Genomic DNA, 14,429 nt, shown 5'->3' with positions numbered 1-14,429 from the left:
TAATTAGCATTGCTCTGATCCCTTGTTTCTACTGAAATGTTGGCTTCTTACACTTGAAATTTCTTAGTTATAGCTGTAAGTGACTTCCATTTGAAATCAGTCCCTTTAATTTAATTAATTTAATTTATTGAGATTTGTATACCGCCCTTCTCCCAAAGGGACTCAGGGCGGTTCACAGGGCATAAATATAAATAACAATACAAACATTAAAAGACAATTAAATCAGTGCCCAAGTTAAAACAAAAATAATAAAACAAGCCTATAAAAAACCCATGTACCCCCATCAGGCCAGACCCGCTAGTTCAAATAAATGGGTCTTCAACCCGCGACGGAAGGATCGGAGGTCTGATGCCATTCGGAGCTCAACCGGCAGTTGGTTCCATAACGCCGGAGCACCCACAGAGAAGGCCCTCCCCCTGGGGGCCACCAGTCGACATTCCTTGACAGGAGGCACCCTGAGGAGGCCCTCTCTGTGGGCGCGCACAGGGCGGAGGGGAGTCGACGCCGGCAGCAGGTGGTCCTCGAGGTATCGCGGACCCATGCCATGTAGGGACTTAAAGATCATAACCAAAACCTTGAACCTTACCCGGAAGACAACTGGTAACCAATGCAGCTCACGGAGCAAAGGTGTAACATGGGAGTACCGGGAAACTCCCAAGACAACTCTCGCGGCCGCATTCTGTACCAGTTGGAGCCTCCGAGTAGTCTTCAAGGGAAGTCCCATGTAGAGAGCATTACAGTAGTCTAGGCGAGAGGTCACGAGCGCATGAGTGACCGTACATAAGGCCTCCCGGTCCAGATAGGACCGCAACTGGCGCACCAGGCGAACCTGGGCAAAAGCCCCCCTAGTCACGGCCACTATGTGATCCTCCAAAGTGAGTCGTGAATCTAGGAGGACTCCCAAGTTGCGAGCCCTATCCACAGGGGGTAAAAGCTCACCCCCCCATAGAAAAAGATGGAACATCCCAGGTGTCCCGGGAAGCCGGAATGTACAGCCACTCAGTCTTGTCAGGGTTGAGTTGAAGTCTGTTCCTCCCCATCCAGACCCGAACCGCCTCCAGGCAACGGGACATCACAGCGAGGGCATCACTGGGGTGGTTTGGGGTCGAAATAAAAAGTTGGGTATCATCAGCATATTGATGATACCCAACTCCAAAACCACGAATGATCTCACCCAGCGGTTTCATATAGATGTTGAACAGGAGAGGCGAGAGGACCGACCCCTGAGGAACTCCACAAGCGAGAGTCCTAGGGGTCGACCTCTGCCCCCCTGCCAACACCGACTGCGAGCGTCCCAGGAGATAGGAGGAGAACCACTGAAAAACCGTGCCTCCCACTCCCAATCTCCTGAGACGCTGCAGCAGGATACCATGGTCGATGGTATCGAAAGCCGCCGAGAGGTCTAATAGGACTAGGACAGAGGAATATCCCCTATCCTGAGCCCTCCAGAGATCATTCACCAGAGCGACCAATGCCGTCTCCGTGCTGTGCCCGGGCCTGAAACCCGATTGGTAAGGGTCCAGATAATCCGCTTCATCCAGGACCAGAGGGAGCTGATGCGCCACCACACTCTCAACAACCTTCGCAAGAAAGCGAAGGTTGGAGACTGGACGAAAGTTGTTCAATACAGCTGGGTCCAAGGCAGGCTTCTTGAGGAGAGGTCTCACCACCGCCTCCTTCAAGATGGTGGGGAAATAACCCTCGCTCAAAGAAGCAGATATAACCGCCTGGAGCCAGCCTCGTGTCCTCTCCCTAGCTGCATAAACCAGCCAAGAAGGGCACGGATCCAATAAACATGTGGTGGAACTCAGCTTCCCCATAATCCTGTCCACTTCATCAGGGGTCACAGAATCAAACTCCTCCCAGATAACATTGACAAGACCGCCCGCGTCCTGATCGCCAGACTCTGCCCAGCTGGAGTCCAAACCGGTCCGAATCCGAGCGATTTTATCCGACAGATGTTGACTAAACTCCTCGGCACGACCCTGCAAGGGATCCTCCCTCACCTCCTGATTAAGAAGGGAGCGAGTCACCCTAAACAAGGCGGCCGGGCGATTATCTGCGGACGCGATGAGGGTGGAGAAGTAATTACACCTCGCCTCCCTCATCGCAGCGAGATAAGACCTAATGTAGGTTCTTAACCGCAATCGGTCGGGTTCAGATCGGCTGGACCTCCAGCAGCTCTCTAGGCCCCGTTTCCGACGCTTCATCTCCCGGAGCTCCGCGGAGAACCATGGAGCTCGCTGGGATCTGCGCCGGGTCAGGGGCCGCAAGGGTACAACCCGGTCGAGTGCCTCAGTGGCTGCCCTTTCCCAGGCTTCCACTAAGGCATCCGCCGAGCTGTGAGCAATGGAGGCAGGTGGGGACCCATGGCAAATACTTTTGCCATGAACTTAATTACCAGTTTCTCTTACTAATAATGCTTCGTATAACTAGATTCTTGTAAGATTACTTTTTCATTCATTTTAACAATTCATGGTAGGTGCATTAATACTTTCTTCAATGTAAGACATGCTTATCCTGCTTTGTTCATCTCCAAATCTTCTGTTTGTCAAGATGCTCTTTCTGCATTGAGTAAAGCATACAGGAAAGTTGGAGGGAATTCAATAGCCTGTAAACCTGATCTAGCCATGACTTTGTCCAGGCTGGGTTGGCTTAGAGTAAGGCCCTTCCCCCTCTCTAAATTTCCATCTTTTAGGGTATAAAATGCAAGGAGCATTTGCCCTTTGTCTCTTTCTACTTGGTGAAAGTTCTCTCTGTGGACCAGAAAAAAATATGGCACAATCACACTTCAAAATATATCTTTGAATTTGTTTTGTTAAGGGCCATCCAGTACCATCTGGGCCTTTTGTTTTCCTTATGGCAAGTTTCCATAGTTTGAAATGTATCCCCATTAATTAATTCTCCCCCATCTGATTGATTTATGCACTTTCTGTGTCATGGCATTGTTTTCTTTCCAAACAAATTAGTAGAAGGCCTAGAGAAAAAACTACTAGGGCACTAATGAGCCTGAGATAATATTCATATTCTATCATTTTCAGAAATTTGGACAGTTTTTATTATTTTACTCGAAGGACTGATTTTCTGTCAGTGATTGCATTATAAAAATGTATTTGATTTTATTCAGTATATAGACATTTAATTAAGAATGTGATGGCAGCCATGAGGGTAATTTGTTATAACTAAAATTCAGTTACGAGCATAGAAGCAAAATGATTGCAGTGAAAGTCAGGCATGTTGATTTTAGTAACTTCATTACATTGTTGTCAGTTGATAGTAATACAGAAAATTTGAGAACACTCTCTCTCTCTCTCTCTCTCTCTCTCTCTCTCTGTGTGTGTGTGTGTGTGTGTCTGTGTGTGTGTCTGTGTGTGTGATGTCTGAAAAATAGTATGTTTAAGCTAGCAAGGCTTTAAGAGCTGGCAGCTCTTTCCTTACCTCCATCCAACTCAGAGCTGCTACCATTTTTGGTATATTAGGACATAGTTATGCATAGATGTGACTGGTAAGGTTTTTTTTTCCCCTACTGACTGTTTAGATGTCCTATTCATTTTAACCATCCATCTTTTTTCTGAATTTTCAAAAATACATTGCTGGAGATGAAATAATGCTTGATGTAAGATACTTAATATGTTCTCTGCACAGGATCCCTAAGGATATTTTCCACTGCACTTTTTTTTCTTATTTTAATAAAGTACGGAAACCATGCTTTTATAAATAAACATATAGCAACATGTTTTTATAACAAAATTTGAGTTGCAAGCTCTGGAAGATACTTATTTTTTATACTGTCTTAAGAAATATATTTTCTGCTGTGAATTCTAAGGTACTCATATAATGATTCACATATCATGCGGCAAATTATTCTTGCATTTCTCTATTTATGGATTCATTTTAAAAATGGGTAAATATAAAACAGAATGTAATAAAGTTAGATATAAATGGTTTGCTGTGGCTCAGATTAAGTTATGCATTCAAAATCTTGTCAACCTGTACATTGTATATTGCCATACAAATTTCCTTTTCTTCTGGCATGAAGCTGTTGTGTGCAAACAGAACTCCCAGTTGACAACCCATAATTTTTACATGACATTTCAGACAGTCTGATTTTCTATTGCCCAAGATTTCATTGAGTGGACTCTTCTCACTATTAAAGTTACCAGGGTTTTATAGATATTTCTGTGGTGCAAACTTTGTTAACAGAGATGTCTCAGCCAAGCAGTACCCAGTAATTGAGTGGTCCATGAGATCAAAGCAAAATCCAGAAACTACTCACTTTTTAGGGAATTTCTTCTTTGCAAAAATTCCTTTGTGAATGGAAAAATAAGTTGTGCTTCCACAATCAAACATACCTGGTATGGAGAGTGAGTTCATTGTTTGGAAATGTTCTTTTACAGAATACAGTAAACAGTAAATAAACACTTACACAGATATGTTAGCATCTACATCAGGCATGTCAAACTTGCAACGTCACGTGACATCGCGCAACGTATCGTGACTTTTTCCCCATTGCTGGCAATGGGGTGGGCACGGTGTCGGCATGACGCAGCCGGCCTATGGGCCGGCAGTTTGACATGCCTGATCTACATGCTTGGTTACGATATTTTAATCCATTATTTAAAGGTGCCAGGTAAAAGTTAGCTAAAAAAGAAGGAACTAATAATTTTTTAAAATAATTAAAAAATTAAAAACATATGTCAGTTTTCTTAAGTATTTTACTTTGTCATCTTTCTTACAGATGACCCATCTATGAACATTGGGATTTAATGGCAAAATTCATTATGCTGTTTGTGTCTTAAAATGTTAGTGTGAAAGGATGGCAATCTGAATGCCTAGGGATTGAATCAGGGAGATAAAAAGAGATAAACATTTAAAAATTGTGGAGAAGAAATTCAGTTAATTGAATTTGCAGTCTTATAATGTCTTGTTGCACTACCCGGCAATTGTAGAAACTGAAACAGCAATACTTTTTGTGTTAGCGGACATGGGATATGATTGTGGTCCCTAGTGAGCAATCTGATTTGCAGATTACTTCCACATGGTTGTAATAATCCAGTTTCATTAAGGCTAAAAGCAATTGTTCCATCTTAGTGGTTCAGGATTTCTGTCATGATAACAGTCGTGTGGAGGAAAGCCTCTTTCCAACAACTTTCATTACTTTTGGAGGGAGGTATAAACTTTCATGCTTAGTTCATTTATGATTCATTTGATTTTACATCATCAGATGATGAAGTATGCGCTTCAGTTTACTCTTAAATAATTTGATAAGGCAAGGTGCTGATACTATAGTTATAACAGAAGTAAAATATTGGGTTACATTAAGTTACATAAGTATAATCGAAATACAAAATTGAGTTACTTTAATTGAGATGAAAATATTAATATTTGTTCCAAGTGATGAAATATTAAGACTTGTCTTTAAAACATTAGTTTATTAACGTATTTTAAAATGTGCCTACTTATTAAAGTATAAAAGTCTGTTATGCTTGTTATGAAAAAATGATGGTTTTCAGTTAGAAGCATAATACATTATTTGATTTTCTAACACAAAGTTCTAAGTTGTTAATTTCCCATTTAATTGTTCACATAGGTTATTTTGGTATCTGCTAACAAGCTTACTCGATATATAGAACCATCTCAACTAACAGAAGATTTTGGAGGAAGTCTTACATATGATCATATGGATTGGTTGAACAAAAGACTGGTTAGTTTCTTGGCAAATGTTTTTCAATATAATTGTCAATAAATATAAGAGGTATCTAGATACAACTGCATTTTGTGCTCCCTGAGGTTAAAAAAGCCACATTTTATTACCATGATTAGTTGACAATTCAGGATTTGGAGATGCTATCATTGGTTGTCCTTTATTGTACACATTTTTTAAGATACAGTTAGAATTAATGATTTTTTTAATCTCTATTGGCTACATAGATTGTAATAGTTAATGAATGCTTCCTAATAAAACTTGTATGTTTAAGGATAGTTAGTTTTTTGTTGTTGTTGTTGTTAGTTGCGAAGTCGTGTCCGACCCATCGCGACCCTATGGACAATGTTCCTCCAGGCCTTCCTGTCCTCTACCATTTTCTGGAGTCCATTTAAGCTCACGCCTACTGCTTCAGTGACTCCATCCATCCACCTCATTCTCTGTCGTCCCCTTCTTCTATTGCCCTCAGTCTTTCCCAGCATTAGGCTCTTCTCCAGTGAGTCCTTCCTTCTCATTAGGTGGCCAAAGTATTTGAGTTTTAGCTTCAGGATCTGGCCTTCTAAAGAGTAGTCAGGGTTGATCTCCTCTAGGACTGACCGGTTTGATCGCCTTGCAGTCCAGGGGACTCGCAGGAGTCTTCTCCAGCACCATAGTTCAAAGGCTTCAATTCTTTGGCGCTCAGCCTTTCTTATGGTCCAGCTTTCACTGCCATACATTGCAACTGGGAAGACCATAGCCTTGACTATACGCACTTTTGTTGACAGGGTGATGTCTCTGCTTTTTAGTGTGCTGTCTAGATTTGCCATGGCTTTCCTCCCGAGGAGCAAGCGTCTTTTTATTTCTTGGCTACAGTCCCCATCTGCAGTGATCTTGGAGCCCAGGAAAATAAAATCTGTCACTACCTCCATTTCTTCCCCATCTATTTGCCAGGAATTGAGAGGGCCAGATGCCATGATCTTGGTTTTCTTAATGTTTAGTTTCAACCCAAGTTTTGCACTCTCCTCCTTCACTCGCAACAAGAGGCTCTTTAGTTCCTCTTCACTTTCTGCCATTAGAGTGGTATCATCTGCATATCTTAGGTTGTTGATGTTTTTTCCGGCAATCTTAATTCCAACTTTTGATTCATCTAGCCCTGCCTTTCTCATGATGTGCTCTGCATATAAGTTAAATAGGCAAGGCGACAGTATACAGCCTTGCCGGACTCCTTTCCCAATTTTGAACCAATCAGTGGTTCCGTGTCCAGTTCTCACTGTTGCTTCTTGGCCTGCATATAGGTTTCTCAAGAGACAAATAAGATGGTCTGGTATGCCCATCTCTTTAAGGACTTGCCACAGTTTGTTATGATCCACACAATCAAAGGCTTTAGCATAGTCAATGAAGCAGAAGTAGATGTTTTTCTGGAACTCTCTAGCTTTCTCCATGATCCAGCGTATGTTAGCAATTTGATCTCTAGTTCCTCTGCCTCTTCGAAATCCTGCCTGTACTTCTGGTAGTTCTCGATCCACATACTGCTGGAGTCTAGCTTGTAGAATTTTAAACATAACTTTACTAGCATGAGAAATGAGTGCAATGGTGCGATAGTTTGAACATTCTTTGGCACTGCCTTTCTTTGGAATTGGAATGTAAACTGATCTTTTCCAATCCTGTGGCCACTGTTGAGTTTTCCAAATTTGCTGGCAAATTGAGTGTAGCACTTTTACTGCATCGTCTTTTAAGATTTTGAATAGCTCAGCTGGAATACTGTCACCTCCACTAGCTTTGTTGTTGCTCAGCTTTTCTAAGGCCCACTTCACTTCACATTCTAGGATGTCTGGCTCGAGGTCAGTGACCACCTCATTGTGATTATCAGGGACATTAAGCTCATTCTTGTATAGTTCTTCTGTGTAATTTTGCCACCTCTTCTTAATCTCTTCTGCCTCTGTTAGGTCCCTGCCATTTTGGTCCTTTATCATGCCCATTTTTGCATGAAACGTTCCCTTCATCTCTCCAATTTTCTTGAAAAGATCTCTGGTCCTCCCTATTCTATTGTTTTCTTCTATTTCTTTGCATTGTTCATTTAAGAAGGCATTCTTATCTCTTCTAGCTATTCTTTGGAATTCTGTATTTAATTGGGCATATCTTTCTTTTTCTCCCTTGCCTTTCGCTTCCCTCCTTTCCTCAGCTATTTGCAAAGCTTCCTCAGACAGCCATTTTGCTTTCTTGCATTTCTTTTTCTTTGGGATGGTTTTGGTTGCTACCTGTTGTACAATGTTGCGAACCTCTGTCCATAGTTCTTCAGGCACTCTGTCTATCAGATCTAATTCCTTAAATCTATTTGTCACCTCTACTGTATATTGAACAGGGATATGATTTAATTCATACCTGACTGGCCTAGCGCTTTTCCCTACTTTCTTTAATTTAAGCCTAAACTTGCCCGCAGTAGTATACCTGATGGTCATCTGAATTAAATTCACCCATTCCTGTCCATTTTAGTTCGCTGATACCTAAGATGTCGATGGTTAGTCTTGTCATCTCTTGTTTGACCACGTCCAGCTTTCCTTGGTTCATGGATCTTACATTCCAGGTTCCTATGGAGAAAGAATCTTTACAGCATCGGACTTTCCTTTCACCACCAGACATATCCACAGCTGAGCGTCCTTTCGGCTTTGGCCCAGTCGCTTCATTCTTTCTGGCGCTACTAGTACTAGCCCTCTGCTCTTCCCCAGTAGCATATTGGACGCCTTCCGACCTGAGGGGCTCATCTTCCAGCGTCATATCGTTTTGCCTTTTGGTACTGTCCATAGGGTTTTCATGGCAAAGATACTGGAGTGGTTTGCCATTTCCTTCTCCAGTGGATCACGTTTTGTCAGAACTCTCTGCTATGACCTTTCCGTCTTGGGTGGCCCTGCACGGCATAGCTCATAGCTTCATTGAATTATGCAAGCCCCTTCGCCACGACAAGGCAGTAATCCATGAAGGGGGCAGTAATCCATGAAGGGGAGTAGTTTTTTGCCATGTACCAAATCTATGAAACATAAAATTGTTTACATTCCTTAATCTTTTTTTTTTGATGTTACATGTTCTAATAAGTAAATAAAATACATATAAGATACATGTATGAAAGCCCAGTTTAATATAGTAGTTAAGGGATCAGGAGACTGTCAGTTCTAGTCCTGCCTTGAGCAAGAGGCCAACTGGTTGACCTTGAGCCAGTCACACACACTCAGCCCTAGGAAGAAGGCAATGGCAAACCTTTGAAAAAAAACAACTTGCCAGAACAATTGCAAGGACTTGTCCGGGCAGCCTCCAAAAATTGGACGTGATTGAACATATTTTTAAAAAATAGATGTGCAGTTATTCAGTAAGTGCAGTTGGCCAGTGTGATTGTAATTCATGCTGAATTACGTGAAAATAAAGATTAAGATTGGTTGACAATAGTGGAATATTATTTCAACACACATAAAGATTCTCTGCTGAAAAATACTTGATACTGCCATTGTGACTAGTATCAATGTGCATGTTTTACTTTACATTCCATTCCATTGACATGAATCAGTGCACATATCCTGGATACTCTTGACAGAAAAAAACAGCATAATGGTTAATGTTGAATGAAGTTTCTTAGAATGACTTCTTAGCAGCAGCTCTCAAAACATAATAACGACTTTTGCAAGACAGACTTTGATTTTTAAAAGCTTGCGTCCAGCAACCAAAGATTATAACCTGAAGTCCTGTTTAATTTGGTGACATCCTTAGTCTAGTTCTGTTTTAAATGGTTATGATTGAGCATTTAACCTAAGCCTTGGGTATCATCAGGAAATTATAGAGGTAATCCTAAATTTATGACTACAATGGAACGTGGAATTTTGAGCACAGTCATATGCATGTTGTTGTGGTTGTGAGTCTAGGCACCACATGACTGGAGTAACTTAGAACTTTTTTTACATCATTTGTAAAAGTCATCACAGTCATGAAGCTAATTATGTGGTCTTTACGTGAATCTAGCATATCTAAGTTTTGCTGGAAAATAGCAAAAAAACTTTTCACAAATTGTGGTCACATGACTACAGAATGCTTTAACTTGTTGTAAATGTGAGTTAGTTACCAAGCACCCATAGTGTGATCACCTAAAACGGGGAGATGCAGCAGTTACAACTTTGAGGAAGGAGCATAAGTAGATTTTTTGAAGTCTGTCTTAACTTCAAATGGTCATTAAGCCAACAGTCATTAAGTAAGGACTCTGAATTAATGGATCCAAAAGTAACACATTTCTGTCATATGGCAGTTACTGTTAATGCAAAACGGTAAAGACCAAGCACTGATAAAAATTGCTTGACTTTAGAATTTGTTCGTAGTGGAACAGTAAGAGCACTATGCTGCAAAACTTCAGACATTAAATGGTAAAATTCAATCTCTGAAATGCTAACTTACTATTTTATATAGGCATTTGAGAAGTTTACAAAAGAGTCTACATCCTTACTTGATGAGCTTGCATTAATCAACAGCGGAAGTGATAAGGGAAACCAACAGGAGAAAGAGAGGTAATACTTTTCTTGCTGTTATTAATTGTTCCATAGGTGTTTCCTGTGGTCTTTAGCTTTCAGAAGCTATTTGCAATTTTTTAGCAACTCCGTTAACAGGAGAAATCTTAATTATCAAAAGTGTGGTGTTTCTAGCTATTGTTGTGGTCTCTCTTTTCACTTCCAGCTTGATCATACAAATATTCTTGTAACTCTCTACAGCTCCCTTACATTTTTACTACGTATGATTATGATTATATTTTCTGTTATATTGCAGTAAAATATATGAGATATGTTCTGAGAGGACATATCTGAAAGTTCTCTTGTATTAATAGTATATTTCTAAGCTCTTAATGTCTGTTCAATTATTTCCTTCAAAAAATAACCAAAACAATTGCAAAAATGTTAAACATTCCTGAAATTTTGAAAATTTCCTTGGACATTGATAGAGGTGTACTGAATGAAACAAAATACGACCTCAGTATTCACAATGGGAAAGAAAAATAGAAATTTGGATAATTTTTTATTGCTATTTAAGCCTTGAAACTTCTGTTTTCATTCACAACAAATTTATTTTTCTCTTTCAAGGTCTATAGATTTAAATTTTCTTCCATCTGTTGATCCTGAGACTGTTCTGCAGACAGGTATATCAGCCCAATATGGCACACTTTTTTTAAAAAAAAATAATGAGTAGCATGAACATAAATTGAATCAGCCACTTAACTAAAGTCCATACAGTTCATCAGTTATAGTTATTAACTATAAAATAATGCATTTATGAAAGTTTTCCTCTTCTTTTTAAATATAGAATTTCTACATAACAAGTACTCTGCTTCCTTCTATCTTCTGGGAATAACAGCAGTAGAGAAATAAAATACTAGTCTCTCTTTCTGCTGAAATTGTTGAATTTATCTGTGAAAACAGTAAGCAGTTATGAATTAAAATTCCTTTAAAGATAGACTTGTTTAAGAATTAGGTTGGATGATAGCTAAAAGCAGAAAACTCATACCAGTCCAGCTATTTCATTTCTCCCCAAATTCTGAAAGTGGTTAACTTGGTATTTCTGCTTGCCAGCTTTTCTGAAAACAGTTCATAAATACAGTGGTACAAATTAGGGAAAGAGAAGCAACTTTACCTTAGTACATCACCTTGCTTTCACACTGTCAGCCAGTGATTAATTAAAGGTAAAGGTTCCCCCGCACATGCATGCTAGTCGTTTCCAACTCTAGGGGCCGGTGCTCATCTCCGTTTCAAGGCCAAAGAGCCAGCGCTTGTCCAAGGACGTCTCCGTGGTCATGTGGCCGGCATGACTAGACGCCAAAGGCGCACGGAACGCTGTTACCTTCCCACCGTAGTGGTCCCTATTTTTCTACTTGCATTTTTACGTGCTTTCGAACTGCTAGGTTGGCAGAAGCTGGGGCAAGTAACAGGCGCTCACTCTATTACGCGGCACTTGGGATTCGACCCGCCAAACTGCCGACCTTCTGATCGACAAGCTCCTCTTGCTGTTGTACTCAGTTTGATTCTCCCATGTTCTTCACTTTTGGGAGCGTTACTGAAAGTTGCAGATAAATGACGCCAAGCACGCTGGCTGAAGAATTCTGGGAGTTGAAGTTCACAAGTCATAAAAGGGCCAAGTTTGAAGACCCCTGATCTATCACAACTGATATTCTGGACTAGGTCTTGGATTAAATAATGAGTACAAATAAACTGAGATTCAGTCTATTTTAGATGGGAGTTAATATTTGCATAGGTTTAGCCTGGCTAATTAAGTGGTACTGAGTTCAGAAGGCATCTGCTGTTCTCATAGAAGAACGGGTATGCTTTGGGGGTATTCTGGCTGCCTCCATTATATATAGGTAATCTCAGTCAGTACCTTTTGTTACATAGGACTGATACAGTAATTTGTTTAGTCATTTCCAGTTCTTCATGATCTCCTGGGCAAACCAATGCTTGTGTCATCAGCAGTAGTATCAGTAAACACTAGCCTTAGAACTTTAATACATGAACTTTTAATTTTGTTTATACATAATTAAGTAATTGCACTTTGAAATGCTGTTTTGAATGTCATTATGTACACATTCAAGCATATTGCAAAAGAGAGAGAGAGATGAAGTGATACTGCTATCCTTACTCCACAATCTTATATCATGCTGTGGTTTTAACCCCAGAAAATGTGCATACAAACTGAAAGAAGAAGCCTTTATGTTTCCAGCAAAAATTTTCCAGTCTTTTCCATTAAAGTTTAGCTCATTTTTTGCCTGAGTTATTAGATCATATGGATATATATACTGTATATGTATGTGTGTGTGTATGTATATATATATATATATATATATATATGTCTCTGTGTGTATATATATTCTATTAAGGTCATGAGCTCTTATCGGAATTGCAACAACGCCGTTTTAATGGTTCAGATGGAGGAGTCTCCTGGTCTCCTATGGATGATGAACTGCTTGCTCAGCCCCAGGTTATGAAGTTACTAGATTCACTCAGAGAACAGTATACACGGTATCAGGAAGTATGCAGGCAAAGGAGCAAACGAACTCAGTTGGAAGAAATTCAACAGAAGGTAATGCAGGTAAGTGACATACTAACTTGTGTCTATTCTTTGTGTTAGTAAAAAAGATTAGATGGAGAGTTAATAGGATTTTTAACATGCTGAATCAGCTGTTGGGGGCACCTCAAAGCTGCTACAATTTTTTCTGGATTTATGCGGCTACCATTTGCAACTGACATGTGTTATACCTGGAAAAGGTATGCTTGACTTCAGGTATCCCTGACAAGCATCACATTCATGCCCAAATCACATTTGCCCTTTAAATTTGAATCACGGCATTGCATTACCTTAAAATTTGTATATCTAGTGATTGGAATCCAAATTTGCCCTTTTAATGCAAGGCTGTTCCCCACCAGAGTAATAATAAGATAAACTTGAAACAATTTCCGCATTGAAAGGTCATGAAAGATCAAGTGGTGCTCTGGAAATTGATATTAGAGAGTCAGTTTGGTAGAGTGGTTAAAGTGCTGGGGTAGTAACTAGGAGACTAAGAGTGGTTTGGGGAAAATAGGAGGCAGAAGTTACAAGCATGTTGAGTTGACTAAAAATTAAGGTAGGATAAAAAATGCAATAACTGCCTTTGTTTCAATAGCACTAAAAATGGGGATCTATTTATTGTCTTCATGCTTGTTTTGTGTGTGTGTGCGTGTGTGTGCATGTGTGTGTATAACAGGCTGGAAACCAAGTGACCATGAATTCTAGTTTTATCTTAGGCAGTTTTTCTGCCTAGGAGAATGGGAAGGAAGCAGACAGTGGCAACCATTTCTGAAATCTTTCCCAGAAAACTGCAAGGATTTATTCAGGCAGTTGCCAGGAGTCAACAATGTCTTGAAGGCATACACACAAAAAACTGTATTTTTATTGCTGTACAGCACTCAGTGGAAGAAATAAACTTTAGCTTTGAATATTAACATTTTAGATTGAAGTAATGGGAGTCAGAAATTAAATTACTTTTCATTCTGTTATACTTAAAAACAAAGCTATCAATTTTGTCTTTTAAGTCTGTAACAAACATTTTAATAATTCATCATATCCTTTAAAAACATTCAAGACATAGTATAAAAAGCATTTTCTTGAGATCAGGAAGATACTGAATATGGTCAATATAAGCAAAATATCATATATATTTTTCTGTAACAGGTATTTAGAATATCAAAACAGGTGAGTTGATAGAGAAAAATGCTAATTCTAGTTAGTGAAGTGCCTTTATTAATGCATTTAAATAGATTTGTTTACAGGAGTATCAATCTCAATTTATATCATTCTAATTACAACTTGTCATTTCTTTGCTCTGTGTTGCTGAATTACAAAGGAAATTAATTAGACTGGTAGTAAAATCTTGCAGTCTCCTCTCTTTTTTAGTTACTAATTTAGAAATCATCTGCTAAAGATTTTTAAATAATTTGGTGAAGGGAGAAGGAACCATGTCACTTCCCAGTTATACTTCGTCTAGTTTTTTTTCACATGCTTGTGACTGACAGGTTGTTTATGTTCTATTTTTGTAAAAAGAAAAATGGAATGAATTTGCAAGTGCCTGCATTTATCCCTCATTTAAAACCATAGTTATTACATTCCAACTACTATACAGTAAAGGACTAGAAGATGGAATTGACACATTTTTAGTTACTTTCTATTAAAGGGAATTTAGTTAGCAGTTTTAAAT

At 39.5% G+C, this 14,429-nt stretch overlaps 1 protein-coding gene across 6 annotated transcripts in view; it reads left to right on the top strand.

Annotated features, from left to right (window-relative positions):
* SESTD1 (SEC14 and spectrin domain containing 1) overlaps positions 1 to 14,429 on the top strand; it is a 75,462-nt gene that overhangs the window by 34,448 nt on the left and 26,585 nt on the right. For 5 of the 6 annotated variants that reach the window (XM_081314910.1, XM_081314909.1, XM_081314907.1 and 2 more), the window contains 4 exons: positions 5,591 to 5,704; positions 10,127 to 10,224; positions 10,792 to 10,847; positions 12,576 to 12,787. In XM_081314910.1, the coding sequence (XP_081171036.1) occupies positions 5,591 to 5,704; positions 10,127 to 10,224; positions 10,792 to 10,847; positions 12,576 to 12,787 (480 nt within the window). The remainder of the gene's footprint in view (positions 1 to 5,590; positions 5,705 to 10,126; positions 10,225 to 10,791; positions 10,848 to 12,575; positions 12,788 to 14,429) is intronic. The other variant, XM_081314908.1, reaches the window with a different exon arrangement.

The sequence above is a fragment of the Vipera berus genome (genome assembly GCF_964194415.1).
Source record: "Vipera berus genome assembly, chromosome: 1".
NCBI lineage: Eukaryota > Metazoa > Chordata > Lepidosauria > Squamata > Viperidae > Vipera > Vipera berus.
This window is presented reverse-complemented; position numbering and strand designations above follow the sequence as displayed.